The 19,299-nt window shown below is 39.5% G+C and overlaps 1 protein-coding gene across 1 annotated transcript in view; it reads left to right on the top strand.

Moving 5' to 3' along the window:
- Positions 1-19,299, top strand: part of baiap3 (BAI1 associated protein 3) — a 58,624-nt gene that overhangs the window by 8,416 nt on the left and 30,909 nt on the right. The window contains exons 2-3 of the mRNA XM_053492525.1: positions 4,301-4,466; positions 18,573-18,660. Of these exons, the coding sequence (XP_053348500.1) occupies positions 4,315-4,466; positions 18,573-18,660 (240 nt within the window). The 5' untranslated portion in view covers positions 4,301-4,314. The remainder of the gene's footprint in view (positions 1-4,300; positions 4,467-18,572; positions 18,661-19,299) is intronic.

Genomic DNA, 19,299 nt, shown 5'->3' with positions numbered 1-19,299 from the left:
ATAAAAGTCTGAAGTAAAGTTCAGTGAGGGAGAGGTGTTCTGATGGAGTTCACTGATCAAGAATGGGAGCTAAATTTCCTTCCTGGGGTGATAAACATGCACAGAAATAATATATATACAAGGGAGTTTCAAGGTGTGCGTCACAGATCCGCTCGCTTTTACCACACATCCTCCCTCAGGTGCCTTAAAACCTGGCAGCAAAATTTGCTATTGACGGTCCGGCTGCTGGGGACAAATTCTCGATGCACAATGCCATGAATGTCGAAAAAGACGATGCGCATGCACTTGGTCAGGCTGCGTAACTGCCTCTCCTTTATCGGTCTTGGAGATGATGGGCTCATCCACTGTGTTGCTGCATCTTAGGGTCATACCCATACACCCAAGTTTCATCCCAGTAATGACATCACCTCGACATGAAGGACGGGTCATCCATGGCACACTTGGCAGAGTTCTTGGCAGACCTTGATGCAATGTTCCTTCTGCTCCTGGCACAGCAGCCTGGGGATGAACGTGGAAACACTGTGCATGTTCAAATCACACGTGAGGATCGGCTAAACTGTTCTGTATGGCACACCGACAATGGCAGCAATGGGGGTTGAGGACGTTGAAGGTTTTTCCGATGGCTAGTCGTCTTCCAGTAATGTTCTTCCGCTCTTAAAGCATGAGTGTCACTCAAAACACTTTGAACTCCTCATTGAAAGTGAATTGTGTCACATGCCTCTGTAGCAGATTTGCCCAGTTTCATGCATAATTTCACGTTTACTCAAATTCCAACTTGCTATACATGATGAAATAGCGCATGTGGTAACAAACATGGTTGTATCAGTTGTACCAGTAGCACAGCTTTTGATGTACACAGGTTGATGTCTTTTGGCACACTGACTTACACAATGCACTCGCCAACAAATGGCAGCACAAGGCCGCCCAGTGACTGTGAGTGCGGCCTTATGCTGCCATTTGTTGGCGTGTTACAAAAAGGAAAGGAAAGACTAAAATAAGATATAAAATTAAAATAAAATAACAGTACAACAAAAATACACAATATAGAAAATATATGTAGAAATATAGAACAAAAGAAACAGCTTTACAAGGTAGGTATAGATTTATATACATATAGATTTATGTCATTTTTGTGTGCATGAAGTTAGATAGAATGGTAAAAAAAAAAAAATGGTAATGTCCAGGGTTGTGCAATCTACATATTTAAAGTGTAGTTGGTCAGTGGCCACTGGTGTAAACGAATGTCCAGAATGTCCAGAGTGAGTGTAAAAACCATATGTGTGGATCAGTACTGGGTGGTGTACTGATTAAGAGACTGTATCGCCTGCGGGAAGAAGCTCCTCCTCAGTCTTTCTGTGTTGGTCTACAGGGAGCGGAATTGCTTCCCAGAGCTAACAGTCCATTGTTGGGATGGCTGAGGTCCTTCACGATTTTCCTGCCCTTGGTCCAGCACCACCTGCTGTAGATTGAGTGCAGGTCAGGGAGCTCGGTGCGGATGATGCGCTCTGCTGATCCACCCTCTGTGGAGCTCGTCTGTCCTGCATGGTGCTGTTTCCGAACCAGGTTGTGATGTTTCCCATCAGGATGCTCTCTATGGTGCAGGAGTGAAAGTTCCTGAGCACCTTGGAGGGTAGTCTGAAGTCTCTCAAGCGTCTGAGGTGGTAGAGACGCTGCCGGGCCTTTTTCACCACGGTGTTGATGTGACAGGACCATGACAGGTCCTGCGTGATGTGAACACCGAGGTATTTGAAGCTGTCCACTCTCCCCACTGGGCTGTTATTGATGACGGTAGTCTGGTAGTTCCTCTCCCAGACCCCCAGTCATCAAGTGTTTACATGGCTGATATTTACCTATTGAATGGATTATCTAAGGTTTACACCCCCCTATCATTCTGATTGGAAACTCACTTCGAGAGTTTCAGGCCAGACTGTTCTGATTGTGGTGTTTACATGATGCAGTTTAATTCCAGTTGAATGATTATTGCCATTATTATGGGAATATTAGGGTCCATGTAAATGCAACTAACCAGATTCTTGCTCAAATTAGAAAAAGAGAATCACATTAATTGCTGCATGTTTTTGTCAGCTGCAGATTCCTGGGTCAAAATTATCTGATAAACATTAACTAAAGTATAGTGTCTATTATATATATATAATTTATTTATTTATTTTTGTGTGTGAAAGAGTGAATCAACTCCTTTTTCTCCCCTCAATTTCATGACTGTAAAGCCACGAGCTGAAATGCCCTCGGAGTGATTATATTCTTTTGTGCTTTTTCTCGTTCCTTTCACGCAGTCTTCATGTAGATGATGAAGCATGAGTAAGCTTCAAAGCTCCTCCCCATAACCTTTAGAGGTTTAACAGAAGTGAACATTTACTGTCAGTTTTCTGAAAGAGGTGTTTGTGTGTCTGTTAGAGATGTCTCCTTTCATCAAAACCCTTCGTGTCGTAATTGTCATCTCCCTCTTCTCTCTGAAGCATTTGTTTCATTGCTTTTTTTTGGAGGAGGAGGAGACATTACTCTTCACAGTGCTTACACCCTGTAGGTGAGGGGATATGAATACAAAAACAACAACAAGATAAAATAAAATCCCCTGTTTTTTTTCCAGTTTCTATTTTTTGCATTGGTTGTGGGTTAAACGAGCGAATCAGATTTTCCACAGTGGTGACCTCATATAAGATGATCCAACCCATGGCTTGATGCTGGGCTCTGTGCGGTTCTGCTGTTTTGTGAACATCATTTTTTTTTAAAGCTACAGGAAATAATGCGCTGTTAGCAGGTAGTGGCTAACTGCTAAAGGCTAACCTATGTTTAGCTCTTAAAAAGGGCCATTAGCGGTTAGCAGAAACTTAGCCCTTAGCTTTGATTTAAATTTTATGTCTCCAAATATTTAGGATGTCCTTGTCATTGACTCTTTAAATTGTATATAAAATGTATATTTTCCTCATAGTCTGTTAATTTTAAATGTTTGTGTATATGCAGTACTTTGATTACTTTTTTGATGTAACGTGTTAGGTCCGCCATTTAAGTACTCAGTTATTTAGTTATATTTTCAAAAATGTAATCTGTTATTAAGACAATTTATGTAATTCGTTAGTAGTTACCAGATCATGGGCCAAACTTCATTGAGTGATGATGGTAGAATAATTATACAGGTATTGACTAAAACAACATGCATGAGAAATCACAAAGGAGTTTCAATTTTCTGCAATGGAAAAGTACTCGAACTAGTTACTTTTAACAGAAATTTACGCTGTAATATAACTGATTACTTTTCAATGACAGTAATTCTATAATTTAGTTAGTTACTTTAAAAAGTAACGTCCCCAATACTGTATATATGTTTGCGAAACTGCAACGTTTGAGGTGGTAAAATGTTGCAGTTCCTTTATAATCCTGCAGGTGGTTTAAAGGAGCTCTAAATGAGACACCCAGCATAATATTGTGTGTGGTACAAGGAAATTATTTGCCGAGTTTGTTTAGGGATTGTAAACATCTGGAAAAAAAAAATTAATCGGGATATTTATAAGTTTAAATTGAAAGTTTAATTATATGATATCGTATCGGCTCGCCCCTGGTGAATCCCATCCTCACTTAATATGATCCCAAACACGGACGTTTATGTTGCGATTGTTCTGCTTGGCTGGAAACTTTGACTTCCTTCCGTAGCATCAGAAAGCTACATGCACATTAAAACAGCACTTTTGTATATGGAATGAAAGAGAAAGAAGATCAAGCATGTATCTGAGTTGAAACAATAATATACCCATTTGGAGAACTTATGTTAACCTTTTTTAAAAAGAAGTATAATATGTGACATTCACATGCTATAAGTGCAAATGATGTGTTGATGATTAGAGTGGATACAGAAAGGTACAGTTTTCCAAAAGTGCATGAAGACAGATACATGAGTGACAAGAGGTGTATGGAAGTCCATCTCTCGATCGCATTTGGAAACAGTTAGTCAGAAAATCTGCAAGCATAATGGAGGTGGTGTGTAATTGCTGCCTTTTGATCTTACACCACTAATCACTCGCTGCGGCACAGACAAATGTGCCTGGCAAACGCACGTCAATTAACACCACGCAGGATCTCTTCGAGCTCTGCACAGAATGCATGCAGAACCGGATGCAGGCTGTGATTACAGTAATTATTCATTATCCTCTCTGTGTGAGCAGCCAAAGGTTGGTCAGCGAGGTGGACACTGGGTTAATTGCTTTTGTTTCCATACAATTCTGAGAACAGAAATGAAACCAGAACGAGGGGAAAGAGATACTGTTCATTTGCCTCTGTTTTACAGGTGGTGAACGAGCAATGTCGACGCTGCTGGAGCTAAAGAGCAGTGTGCTGAGGCAGGTGCAGAGGAGCCAGTCCCTGAGGAGCAGGAGGGAGCCTCCGCCCGCCGCCGCCGCCGCCGCCGCCAGCCCGCTGACACTCCCACACAAATCCGACAGGGCCGCCTTCGGGTGAGTCTGCATCACTCGCGTCACATGCGGCTTACCCGAGAGCCCAATCGTCCAGTACCTCTGAAACACCAAACACTGCCGTCGACAGGCAGGGTTTGTGTTGATGTATTTACTTTCTCCCACATATCAAAACAGATGGCTGGATGAATGACTGTCAGTGAGCCACAGACCTCACAGACGCCCACTGGGCCTTTACAGTATTCTTGCTCTGGAAGTGACTCAATTTTGACACCTCGCTGTTGCACATTTCAAATTAACTGGTGTCTTGAATATCATGCACACACACACACACACACACACAGAAAGAATTAAGTAACAATCACATTTACAGCTCATTAGGGGAGAATTTGGGAGAGTGAGCAACCTTTAATCTTTCATCTTTAGATCATTTAGACAGCGTAGATGGAGGAGAAAAGAAAATGAGCTGCGGGAAGATAGTTGGAACACATCTGGGCTGGTGCCGCGCCAGTTCAAGACAAGGTTTAAGTCATTTTATATCTAATTCAGCTCTTCTCATTTAAAAACAAATACAGTTGTGGAAAAAAGTGAAGATGTCAAGATGGCATTCTTATGATCACTATTTCAAAAAACGTCAGGCTTGTTTGTTGTTGTTAGATGGATTGATAGATTGATTATTAATCCTGGAGGAAATTTCCAAACATCCAACAACAATAAAAAGAAGTTACTTGCAGTGCAACCTTGATGAGCAGCATGAAAGTGACAATGGAACTGAGTCTGTGCGTTATAGCAATTTCTGTAATAGTGAGAGTAAGTGAGCAGATCCTGAATCTAACAGATGAGAGAGGTATGCACAGAGTGATGTATATAGCAGAAAGGCCTAAAGCCTAGATCTTGCAGTCTAAATTCTCACGGCCCCGTAGAGAGGTGTTAAAGAGCCGAATGGCTCCGGGGACAAAGGATTTCCTGAGTCTATTAGTTGGGCAGCTTTGAGACAGAAGTCTTCCACTGAACACCCTTCTGTCTGCAGAACACTGTGCAGTGGGTGGGTGGGTTGGGCATGATGGAGAGCATTTTGTTTGATGTTGTTGGTAACTTCCAGAGGAATTGATTAAAATCTAGATCTGATTTTGATTAAATGAGAACTGGTTCTGTTTGTCCAGGAGTAATTTCAGCAAATGGGGACAATTTCTTGCTTTTTTTTTTTTTTTTTCTTTCGTCAGTCTATTTATTTCACTTTGAACATGGCTGATGTCAGTACTGAAAGTAAAGGGAAATTAACCTTGAGGTTTCTATAGCAACCATGAATGTGTTTTTTTTTTCTTCTGTTTATTGCAGGTACTCCTAGAGAATAAAATAAGAGACATGTTTTTTGAGTGCCTGTTATCTGTCTTAAGGAGAAATTACGTCTACGGATGTAACAAAAATGTGATTTTGTTCTGAATCTTCGGTCGACATGTGCAGCAAATATGTTCCTGTATGTGAAATTGGCATGACTTCTTCTCTACCTTTATATATGTAAACTAATACCAATTATTTGTTGGCTTCTTTAACGTATGTTTTTAAAATATCCATTGATCAGCTTTACTGGAATAATCTTTGTTATTTCTACTTTGATTAACTTTAATTTTATGTTGTTACCTATACCAATACCATAGGAGAGCCTGGGGCATTAGCATGCAGGTGACATCACTGCCTTCATTAAACTTTCAGGAGGCTGCGTGAATCCTTCATTAGTGCTAGTGAAAAACTTGTGTGAAATTTCTTGACCCAGATGCTTGCATATTAACGTTATCCAATTAAGAGAACGTGCAGCCTGGAAGACCTTAAACAGAGCTTGGGGAAGGTCCAGAGCCCTGGCCAACATGTTTGGGATGAATTTATGGAGATCTTTCCCCATTGGCAGGCTGAAGTATGTCAACAGTCTGGGAGATTCATTATCTTTTTTTTTTGTCTCCTATTTAAGTTTTGCTTTGATCATAAGGAGCTGCCTTTATGTATTTCCAGACAGCAATTTGCTTGCCTAGAGAACCTGACCAGACAATTTGTCATCAGTTTGACTGGTGGTGGTGTGAGTGGGTGTGAGGCGGTGTGAGAGGATGTATGTATGTTTGTATGTAGTAAGTGGTAGAGAGGTGGTTGGCGGTTTGTTCATCACGCTATAAAGTCAGATGTGAAAGGCCTCTTGAGGTATAGACTTTTTAAGGGAATCGATCTCTATGCTTTTGTGATATTAATGAAATTCATGCATAGATTGGTTTATTAAAATGTCCAGCAATTAACACGAAAGTAATGCAACAAACTGTGACTCTTTATTGATGATTTTAGCTCTTGCCAGTTACCGGTATGGGCCGCTGCTGGGCCGGTACTTCCTCTGACACGGCGGGCATCTGACTGCAAACATTCCAGACTTGGAAGTCACAAACAAAAACAGAGGAAATTTTAGAATAAGGGCATGTTAGTTCGAGCCACTTTGGGTTTTTAAAACTAATCTCTGACTTCTGAGTTTATTTATTTTCATTATACTGAATTTGTTTTCATTGAACTCAAAAGGCAGGCTTAACACAGTGATGGTGACAGCCTGGTATATACTCAAGCAAACATGATGAGGATGATTCATGATAAAGATAATATCATGAATTGTATTGCATATCCCTGTCATAATAACTGAAAGAAAACTCTTTAGAATTTGATTTATTGCAACTTGTTTTCAAGCCCAGTCCTGCTTGCATGCAGTCATGCTTGCTTTTTTCCCTTTGCGTTAAACACCCATTTACTGTAATGAAAAAAGTCCCATGACTGCTTGTTTCCTTGTTACAGTAGTCGTGTTGGTTCCCATCTCCCTTATTGCAGGTTAACTAACCTTCTTATTTTCCCCTAAAACAGCAAACCATCTTGGGTACTGCTCGCTTGACTCATTAAGAAGGCCATTTCAGTGACTCTCCTAAACAAAACTAACAAATTGTAAATACAGTCCAAGATCAACAACCTAAAAAATTTTTAGTGAAGGGAAAGGTCAGGATTTTTAAATATCAAGTAGCCCGAGCTGTAACGTAATGTGAGAAGCGGATTGAGTCTAGGCTTATAATTAATATAAACCAGAGACATACAGGATCTGGAGGAAATGAAGTCCATTAAAGTTTTATTTATTGTTGTGTGGGCAAGCATTATTTTAAATTTTTTGTAATAATCTACTAAAATATTTTTGTTGAAATGCTGCCCGGCTCAGAGCATGGTTATTGCACACTTAACATTTAATACCAGAAGGTACACTCATAAGTGCAAATCTCAATTTGATGCCTATCTGAAACACAGCGCCGCTTTTTTTATACCCACAGAGAGAAAGAGAGAGAGAGATATGAAACATTTACATGCTAGCGTATATTAATCCTCCCCTACATTACACATTTACACTCTACACACCTGCACTCTCATATATCTACTGAACAACCAAAATAAATAAATCAAAACACATAATATGAATGAATTGGCTTTATGGGGAGAGTCTGTTTCCTAGCAACATGAAAAGGGCTGCTCTCGAAGGTGTGTGTGTGTGTGTGCATGAGAGCATGTGTTGGTCACTTGTGTGTATGGAAGAGAAGGGATAATCCAGATATTCCAAATGGAATAATTAGCAAAGAAGCTCTCCTTAATGTAGGGAAAATTAAGGGTAAGACGCGAATATCTACTTTACATTATTACACATTATGTCTTTTTTACTTTGTATTTATTAATATGGACATAAAGCATGTATTCATCAACATCCCAAGATACAAGGCAGGGTACACCAAGGAGTGGCAAATTATCACATGGCACGTGCACACACACGCACACACACACACACACACACCCCAGTGCTATGCTATTGCATATTCATAAACATAAACAAAGAAAAAAAAATTAGGAACCTCATCTTATAAAAATCTTATATGAACAAAATATAAAGTGTTGTAATTTATGTCTGTATTTTTGAGAGAAATTCCTTGTGTATGTCAACGTCCTTAACCAATAAACTATTTCTGGTTCCGGTTCTGATTATGACATAGTGCACATGCACTGATGAATCTTCAATAGGAAAAAAAAAAAGCTAAAACATCCCTGACCAAATATTTAGTTCAATTATATGCTAAACCATCATCATGGGACAAGGAACCACATTAATCTGCTTTTAGACTAATAATAAGGTACGAAAAAGAGTCCGAAGTCACAGGATGACCTGAAAGCAGAAGGAACAACAGTAAGAGAGAAAATAAAAATCAATTAACTCTCCAGGGCTGAAAATTAAGCACTAATATGATAATCTTGCAGAATTATTTTAGAACCATACACTGCAATATATTTGAACATTATGTCTTTGGCAATAATTTATCTGTTTATGTGTATGTGTATGATGTCTAAGAACCCAAAACCCAATGGTGTAGCATGGGATAGAAGCGTCGTAATAAAGGGCTGCTTTTGTGCAAACAGCATTAGGAATCATGTAAAGACTGATGTCACAGGACATCTTAATAGACTAAAATTGAATCTTAACAACCAAGAAATTGAATCTAAGGAGTTGATGGGTGTTTGAACAATTCAATGACCCCAAACATGCGGATAATGTAGATTATCTCTAAGTATTAATGTTGCCATTAATTTGTGGTGTTTAAATACTTTTTCCCATATCAGTTTCTTAGTTTATGTTTACAAGTACCTGTTTTTTTTTTGTTTGTTTTTTTAAGATTTATAGGCACAAAGTCAAAGACATCATTTGTGTAAACTTGAAGTGGATATACCAATGCACTGAAGCACGAATGTCAGAATAGTTATTTCCCTTTATTGAAGATATAGTGTCAGTCAACAGTTTTTAAACATGTTTAACTAACAACTTACTAACACAACGCTTGCATCTCATTGTCTCTTGTCCACACATTGCCTGTGTATATTTTACATTTTGTAATATTATGTCTCTGCTTCACCACAGTGCTTACACCACAGTACTGTATATCTATGTTAGGTATATAACATGGTGTTCAAACAGCATCTAAGGCTACGTTTACACTGTCAGGTGACCCAATTCAGATTTTTTGCTCATATGACACATATGGGATATGATCTATGTACATGTAAACAGGAAAAAAAAACGCATGCATTCTGATATTTCAAGATCGGTTTTAGGCCTCCTTCATATGTGGAAATAAATCAGATATAAATCAGATATGTGCTAATGTGGTTGTCGTGTAAACAGACAGATTGGATTTTCTAAGGCATTGTGTTCTGTACGTCATTAAAACTGCGACTTCTTCGACTACGACTTTGACAAAACGTTATTCTCCGGTGGAAGCCCGTGTGGAACATCGCAGATGATATGGAAAAGGAAAAGCACCCAGCCCCCCTTTTTTTAATGCTTATTTCGGCTAAATAACATTAAGAAATCAGTATTTGGTGAATGAAGCATATGCACAGGCTGCAATTATGCGTTTTTTTCCTCTCCTTCTTTTTAAAACCATGGTGACGTTTCGCGAACTTTGCATATATCCCAGAGCGTCAGGCATACTTCACCTTCATCCATCTTGGCTAGTGTGTAGCGCAAAAACCTCTCTTTAAATATGCGCAATGTTTCAAATGGTATGGCAAGTGTAAACACGTGTATCGGATATGAGTCATAGTTGAAAGAACGTGTAAAAAGATGAAATCAACAAATCAGATTAGGGCATCGAGACCTGCAGTGTAAACGTAGCCTAAATGACATAATGTCTTATATCACAGAACATATCGCGAATGGTAAGCAACACATACCTGTAAATCATTACTGCTGGAATGTAAACATGATTTTTTTTTTTTTAACATTCTCCAAAATCCTTTTGAACACATTTAAACCCTCGCGAAATCCGTTTGTCACATTGTGCTGTCAGTCTGTTCATATGCTGTTCAAAAACATTTGCCCGTCTGTGGGTTTAAGTTCAGATGAAAATGTTAGACTTCTGCTCGCAGAACACAAAAGCCTCCTTTACATTAAAAGGCTTATTATGTTAATGTTGGGATTTGATGTGTGGCATCTATAGGTCCCTGTAAGGAAAAAAAGGAAACATTTAAATTACACAATATTCTGCTTCTGAAAAGAACATAAGATTGGTTCATTATATACAGTATATACTTTAAAAGAACAGGTCTTTATGCCTTGCACTTTGGAAACCCTGCGTATTACAGGCAGTATTTTAAACTTATATAACACAGTAAATACTATACACATGATTTCTTCATTTCTAGATTGTTGCATGGAAAGTTGATCAGGTCCTATTTCTTAAGCGTCTTTCAAAGCTAGTGATTATCTTATACAGTCATGTTCAAAAGTCAGTACCCCCTCTTTTAATTCTACTTTCATTATATAAAAACATAATAACAATCTAACTGTAGCAGACCTTAGGCAAATACACCTCAGACAAGAAACACACACCTGAATGCTCCAAAACAGCTAACAAGGGCTGATGATTCGAAGCACCTGGCAGCAACTTACGTTCTTAAGTCCTGTGAAAGCAGTAAGGGGGTACTTACAGTGTTTTTCACGTCTGTGAGGCGAGTATAGACAGAGTTTCGGTTCATTTTCTGACGCGCTCAAGTTTACCGAAAACAATTCAGAATAGCGCACCCTGTTTACTTTCATTATTTTATGTTTTTGCGTAATTGTAAGTGCACTTAAATAAAAGTGGAATCTTTTAAAGACTATGTAGCTTATATAGTTTTATTATATAATTTTTGAACATTAATCTGGCAAACTGAGACAAAAGAGTCTGTTTTCTGGTATACGCTAATGTTACACATAATATAATCCAAAGGCTAGATATAAAGGTATACATTTGCTTTGCTTAAATTTGATGCAAATAAAAAACGCCTATATTTATTACTATATTTTTAGTACTGTAATTTTAAATTCATTTAATGTTTTACTTGTATTTCATAAGGTTTGCCAGCGATGGTACAGCACAACGGGGGTCATTATTTATTAAAGACAATTATGATGATCATAACAGCCTACTGCATTTCATTCTTATAATAATGACATTGACATTGAACGTCCTGACAATGTGATCAACGTGATTATGATAATTTATTTTAGTTAATAAATCTACTACAAATTTAAAGACCACAAAATATACTGTAAGATGACACAAAACCCTACACGCGTAGCTTTTCTAATTACACATGATAAAATCTAAAGGCTCCTGTGTTAACGTTTACTTTGCTTAAATTCAATCCTAATAAAATTTAATTGTAATTTTATTTCTGTAATTATAAATTCGTTTAACTACAATGTTTCACTTGATTTTATCCGCTACTACAAAAAGCCAGCAAATGTACAAACGCAAATGCTGTGGCAGTGAGGTGTGGCGGTAAAACCATTATTTTGATTCAGTATCTACTGTATATACTTATAGAAAGCAAAATGTCTGCTTTTATATAAACTCATGGAAAACAATTTTAGACGTCTAATTTTAGACAATATAATCTGTAATTCGAAAAGTAAATTATAGGCACGTCCACTGCTGCGGTGACAACGAGGTGACACTTTACGAGGTAAAACTTTATAAGACCACATAGCCTTTATAAGACTCTACTTTTATTTAAGTGCACTCACAATGACGAAAAAACGTTATGATTTTGTAAATGTTTAAAAGCAAACAGGGTGCGCTGTTCTGTACTGGTGAACTTGTGTATACTCGCCTATAATATATAATTACAGAAAGCTAAATATCTGTTTTTATATAAACTAATACAAAAAAATTTAGACAATGTAATTTGCATGAAAAGTGGATTTTTGGCACACCCACTGCTGCGGAGACGACGAGATGACATGATCACCTTCATCACCACAGCCAAAGACATCACTAGTTTATAAATACATTTTTTAAATGGTCAGTCTGCTTGTTGTATTTCCTGAAGCATTTATAATCATTAGTCTACAGTACTTCTGCCTTTACAGTATGGGTGCGGTTAAGCGCTGATCACACTACGTAGGAAATTAAAGAGGAGGATCACGATGCTGAATCGAAATCCCGAGCCCAAACCTCATTTAAATTAACGATCAGATGTTTTTACACAAGAAACATTAAACTAATTCAGGGGGTACTAACTTTTGAACATGACTTTCCTAAGTAATGTTAGTTAATCTTGTATGCCATTAAATGATGATGCTTAATTAAATGCCAGAGGCTTGGCCATAGGATTCAGGAGGCAACAGAAGCGCAAACAGCCATCAAGACCTTTTTGAAGGTTTAGAGCACTGGTTCAGTAAATTGATCATTTAAACAATAAAGGTTAATGCAAAACGTATGAGGCGTGTTTATCATGCACAACAGAGTTTCCAAACTTTTAATTTTTATAAAGAACAAAAAATGGTAATTTGTCAAATTATAAGCATTAGCAGGTTATTACAAACTGAAAGGTAATTGAAATCAAACAGTATTCAAGTCAAAACTTCATTATAGGTGAAGTTACATTTGCACATAGGACCCCTAGTTAGAAAGGAGCTTCTGAACTTTCCCATCCATTGAATTTGTCAGGTTTTGGATGGTATCTGCTTCAATTGTTTTGCATGAGGACAGAATAGCCTCCCATAACTGTTGCTTAGATGTGAACTGCCTCTCACCATCATAGACACTCCTTTTGATGATGCTCCAGAGGTTCTCAATAGGGTTGAGGTCAGGGGAGGATGGGGGCCACGCCATAAGTTTCTCCCCTTTTATGCCCATAGCAGCCAGAGATGCCGATGTGTTCTTTGCAGCATGAGACGGTGCATTATCATGCATGAAAATGATCTTGCTGCGGAATGCACGGTTCTTCTTTTTGAACCATGGCAGGAAGTGCGCTTTGAGAAACTCCACATACTTTATGGATGTCATTTTTACCACTTCAGGGATCCTAAAGGAGCCGACAATTTCTCTCCCCATGATTCCAGCCCAAAACATTACTCCACCTTCCCTTGTTGGCGCCGTAGCCTTGTTTGCATGGGGTGGCCATCAACCAGCCATCCACCACTCCATCCATCCATCTGGACCATCGAGGGTTGCACGGCACTCATCGGTGAACAAAACAGTTTTGAAGTCAGTCTTCATGTATTGTTTGGCCCACTGGAGCCGTTTCTGCTTGTGTGCAGTGGATAGAGGAGGTTCGAAAGGATGGCTTACGCACAGCTGCAAACCTCTAGAGGACCCTGCATCTTGTTGTTCGGGGCACGTTGGAGGCACCAGCAGCTTTAAAAACTTGTCTGCTGCTAAGACAAGGCATTTTTGTAGCTGCTCTTTCAACCAGATGTAATTGCGTGTTGGAAAGAGTCCTCAATCTTCCCTTATCAGCACGCACACGTGTGTACTCTGAATCAGCTACATACTTCTTGATTGTGCGATGATCGCGATGAAGTGTCTTGGCAATGTTGATTGTTCTCATGCCTTGACCTAAACACTCAACAATTTGTTGCTTCTCAGCAGCCGACAGGTCCTTTTTTTTCCCATTTTGGTTAAAAATGTAGGCTGCTTAATGTTGTGGGACAGCCTTCTTAAGTAGTGTTGCCTTTAATTGGACACACCTGCCAAACTAATTAGCACAGGTTTCTGCAATTGCTTTCAGTGATATAAAGAGCCCCGACACACATCAGCATCCATGAGTTCAACTGACAAACCAAAAAATTCTTACCTTATCACTCCTAAACACTTTTTGCATAATAATTTGGAACACAGTGTAATTATATTACTAAGAAATGACTTCAAGCACGGTGATTTAAAGAAGGCTGCATGTCCATGAATGACGCTCCCTGCCAAGGTGGCTCGAAGCCCACTGCAGTCGTTCCTGTTAACATTCAGCAAGTGATACTCCTGATCCTTAAAAATCAACAGATTACTTGTAGAGACGCATCTGTCTGTGTGAACTGTACAAACACTCATTCACCAACACTTGCACGTTACAAGAACTCAGTTGTAAGTTATCACCATGTTTCCGTCCAGTCCTGAACTCGCTCTAAGAGATCCAAATGTTTGGGCCATTTAAGGAGTTCCTGGTTGAAGGTTTGTGGTGGAGATTTGAAGCACACCTGATAGATGATCATCAGTAAGAGAGGATCTGTACGTGGATTTAGTAAACTTCATTACCGAAAATGTTTGTTCACATGTATAGTTAGATCCAAAAAGAACCAACATCTTCTGAGCATGTTACCTCATGTTTGGGAAAGTCTCCTCCTTGAGAGATAAATAGAACTCTAGAAATAGATCCAGGGGTAGCTCAGTGGATAAGGCATTGGACTACGGTTCGGAAGATCCCAGGTTCAAACCTCACAACTACCAAGTTGCCACTGTTGGGCCCTTGAGCAAGGCCCATAACCCTCAACTGCTCAGATGTGTTATAAGATAAAAATGTAAGTCACGTCTGCCAAATGCCTTAATGTAAGTGTAATGTAATGTAGAACTCCAGCAGTGATGCTGACTTAAGCCCAATCCCAATTCTACCCCTTAGCCCCACCCCTCCGTTTGGCGCGTTCACGTGAAGGGGTAGGGGTGTCTCATTTCGCTTTTGGTTGGAGGGGTAGGGGTAAGGGTAAGGGCCAGATAGCCCTTCAAAGAAAATTTTTTAGGACCTCACTTCAAACGAAGGGCTAAGCGAAATTTTCAACATGGCTGCTCACTCGAGCAAGCAGACCCAAAAATGTAACAAATTTTTGCCATTAATAAGGATTTTTATGACAAGTTTTCATTATATGTATATTACCTTTAGTCTTGTGTTTGTGTTTATGGTGATGTTCTGTAAAGAAACGTTTGCAAAAAAATCGCTAAAGTTTGCTAGCGGATAGCACCGATTGCACGATATTACAAAAATATATTTTTATGTCATACACACTTTCCTGCATGCTACAAACAAATATGAAAATTCAGTAGCACGACAGTTTGCCGAGCATTTGATAACGCATTGTTTTTTTTTCTTACGGCCATACTGTATGTGTACATGTAAATGAACGGATACGTATGATGACGTATAACAGGGTTGTAGTGGTGTCCCATTTCTTAGGGGAAATATTTTAACCCTTCCCCTTTCCACTTCGTTTCAAGGGACAAGGGGAAGGGGGCGAAGGGTAGGGGAGGGGGTAGAAAATAGAATTGGGATTGGGCTTTAAAGTGCTCTGCCAGTACTGTATCTGACTGCAAGTCTATGAGCTCCAGCTGAACATCAATGCGTGCATTATCCACATTGCATGCAAGGAGCGGAAAATTTCATCTGCAATGTTTTAAAACTCTTTAAATCATTTTGAAAACTCACTGCACAGGTCTCCTAACATAGATGAGTACCTGCAGAGGTGACTAGCTGATGGTTTGACTTCTTTCAAGGTTTGCATGTGAGTGAGAATTTTGTTCTCTAGTTGATTTGAAAGAAACTGCAACTTTCTCATGAAAGCCTTGACCAGGTTATGCATTTCATGAATAAAAAGGCTCTTGCCTTGCAGTTTAGTGCTCAGTTCATTCATCAGTGCTGTCACATCAACAGCAAATGCTAAATCTGCAATCCAGTCTACATCTGAGAGCTCAGGGATGTTTTTGCCTTTAATCTCACAAAACTCTTGAATCTCTGCTTTTAGGCCCCAGAATCTTTTGAACACAGCTGTATGGTGCACGATGTCACCATGTTCGTTATCATGTTCTTCTAAAAGTGCAACAAACTGCCTGTGATTCAATGCTTGTGTCCTGATAAAGTTAACTGTCTTAGTAACAACATCAACAACATTGTTAAGTTTTCACACTGACTTGCACAACGCATGTTGATTAATAATACCATGAATAAATACCAATTTATGCTCCGCGTCAAGTTCGGTCACTTTATCTCGCATCCGTTTCAAAAGTCCAACATTTTCCTCTGTCAGATTCGGACAGCCATCAGTAGTGACTCCTACCAGTCTGTCTTGTTTCCATGCATGCGTTTACCTCGTTGAACAAATCGTTCCCTGTGGTTGTTCCTTTCATTGATCTCGCTGCTGCCAGCTCCTCCGTAATCTTGAAATCCCGCGTTATTCCTCAGAGAAACACGAGTAACTGTGCCGTGTTGTGGACAATCACAACTCTCATTCAAAGCCAAGGAGAAAAAGTCAAAACTTCCTACTCCACTTTTTAGCTGAAGTTGGAGATTCTCAGCGACGTCATCCACCCTTCTGGTAACCGTTCGCCTGGGCCTTTCTTAAATGCTTCTTTTTTCCTTTGGACAGATTAACGTGGCAGAGTCCACCAAGCACTCTTTGACAAACTCCCCCCTCCGGAAATGGCTTACAGTTCTTAGCGTTTTTGTGGGATATCACAAAGCTGGTCTCGGTTGCTGCATCCTGGGCTGCGTGTATCTTAAAAAAAAATTGCCTTGTTGTTTTCCTAGCTTTGCTAGCAAATATTCAGATATCCGTGCTCTTTCAGCCTCAGTCAAATGTCTGCATGCTTCATCTCATAATGCCGACTCACGTTGTACTCCTTAAACACGGCGACCTGCTTACCACAAACTAAACACACGGGTTTACCGCCGACTTTAGTAGTCCATATTTTCTTGAAACCACGGCCTTCAGCGTCCACCTTTCTTTTTTTGGCATGTGCAAATATTTTGAAGGGACTTGTTGCTAATCACATGCACTCAGACTTGTTTCAGAGTATCTGTACGTAAACGACGCACGCACACTGTAAACAGGTTTCAAAGTTAACGCACTGCTGTTTTAGTGCATTATGCAAAATTTTGAAAGTAGGTTTTATTTTCTTAATTCTAAGCAACCTTTCACGGGCCAGTCAGAGTCAGGCCGCGGGCCGTATTTGGCCCGCAGGCCTTAAAATGCCCGGGTCTACCCTAAATGCATAAAAGGGCTAACAACCTAACTCTTATGATTAAAGGAAATCAGTAAAACAAGAAATAACTTTGCTAATAAGGATAATAAACCAGTTTGCTTTAAATTGATTTCCTAACATTAATTACATTTAAGATAATAAAATTGTTTTGGACTTTGAAGCGTTTTTGATGTAACTGAAAGTGTCATGTTTTAAACTCCTAATAAACGAAACAACAAATGAACAATCACACAAACGAACAACTTTCAAGTGTGTCTAAAGGCTGATTTTTCCTCTTGAGGTTTCTTTAGGCTTTATCTTCTTGCTCCAAGAGAGAGCCAGAATGAACTAGAAAACACGTCACCACCTGCTGTGATGACATTAATAAAGCATCACCGGTTGTAAATGTGACAATGTAAAGAATGTGAAAGAAGGATACAGTGAGAATGAGAGAAATGTTCATTTCTTTCCACTTACTCTTGGAGTCAGAAGGGGAAAGTAGAATGGATGTCGGCGGTGGGGGGTTTAGACGGTTAGTAGGGGGTTGTGTTGCTGGTGGGGAAATGTGTGTGTTTATGTGTGTGTGTGGGTGGGGGGGGGTGTAGGGTGCAGGGTGGAGATGGTCTGTGGGGTGGGGGTATTCCCAAGGTCCTCCATCATGCCAACCAATCCTGCCATGAATGTGCTATCATCACCATGGCGACAGAGGCTGGGAAATTAGCGAGTGGCAGGGGTCCAGGAGTTCATCCCTTCACTTCGCAGGAGAAATAAATCAGCCGCCTCTCTTGTGCATCGGTGTCTAATAAAATGAACTGAGTTGGATAGCACAGAGTTCTTTCCATTGTGAAAAGGAAAAAAAACTACCAGTGCTCCTTTTTAGAGAGGCAGTGACAGGAATTACAATATGTCCATCTTCCTGTGGAAGCAGTTTCTTCAAGATTAGCTTCTGTCTCTTTTTTTTTCAGGTTTAGAAATGAGATGAGATGAAATTTTTTTGCGCCCATGTAAAAGTAAAGGAAAAAGACTACAGATAAATTACATAAAACAGCTATTAACTGAAAAAGTTCTTATAGTCGGGTAGCTTATGCTTGTTTGTTTTATATCTGAGCTCCATCTGATCCATCTGGTCAATGCTGAAATACCACAGTGATTGCAGTTACAAAAAAAGGCTGCACATGACTGACACCGTGGCACTCACAAATCAGCTGCACTGAACATTCTGCTAACAAGTGCCAAGTGGTACCTCGAAACGCCGACCTGCCTGTATTCTAAAAGGAAGAACTTTTTGTGAGTGTGAGATGCTTTTTAACTGAACCGATCCATTTAAATGTTGCAGGGTTGCCAAGGGAAATGGGGAGTTCTTTGAGCGAATGAATAAAATTGTCCAAAAGCAGGACTGTCTGTTGGTGACCAGCCAAGCTGAGGTGAGTATAAGATTCACTGGACACCAAACACACTCCTGAGACCCACCTGTTTTTTTAGAATATGAGTGAAAAGAGGGCTTACAAAACTGTGAATAGGACTGTTTGTGTAAAGAATCAGAAGGCTGGTTATAGATGTTCAGGTTCAACCGTGGAACGCTGCTCATGGTGGCCTTTGCTCCACCTACATATAAAGCAAGTGTCTGATTTAATGTTTGATTGAGCAGTTCAGGGTGCAGTACTCTTCTCTTAGTATTCCAGCCCCCAAATGCTGAAAGGAAGACCTTGCATAGACACAAACACACATTTGTAGTAAGGACAACATATACAGTATATATGTGATGGATGGCTTGTTCATTGCATCCACTTGACCCAATAAACTCACAATTTACCTTTACTGAAACTCAGAAGAAAAACCTGTTCCAGCATGACAATGCTCCTGTGCAGAAAGCAAGCTCAATGAAGACATGTAAGTGTTAAGGTTGGACTGGAAGATCTCAGGTATCCTGCGCAAAGCCCTGAATGAACTCAACACCTTATAACACCTTTGGAACAAGTGTGTCATCAACATCCTGAACTCACTAATGCCCTTGTAGCTAAATAAGCCCAGATCTCCACAGCCATGCTCTAAACTTTAGTGGA

This window comes from Clarias gariepinus, chromosome 3 (genome assembly GCF_024256425.1).
Source record: "Clarias gariepinus isolate MV-2021 ecotype Netherlands chromosome 3, CGAR_prim_01v2, whole genome shotgun sequence".
Taxonomy (NCBI): Eukaryota; Metazoa; Chordata; class Actinopteri; order Siluriformes; family Clariidae; genus Clarias; species Clarias gariepinus.
Note: the sequence above shows the minus strand (reverse complement) of the source record. Positions and strands in the feature narration are given on the sequence as shown.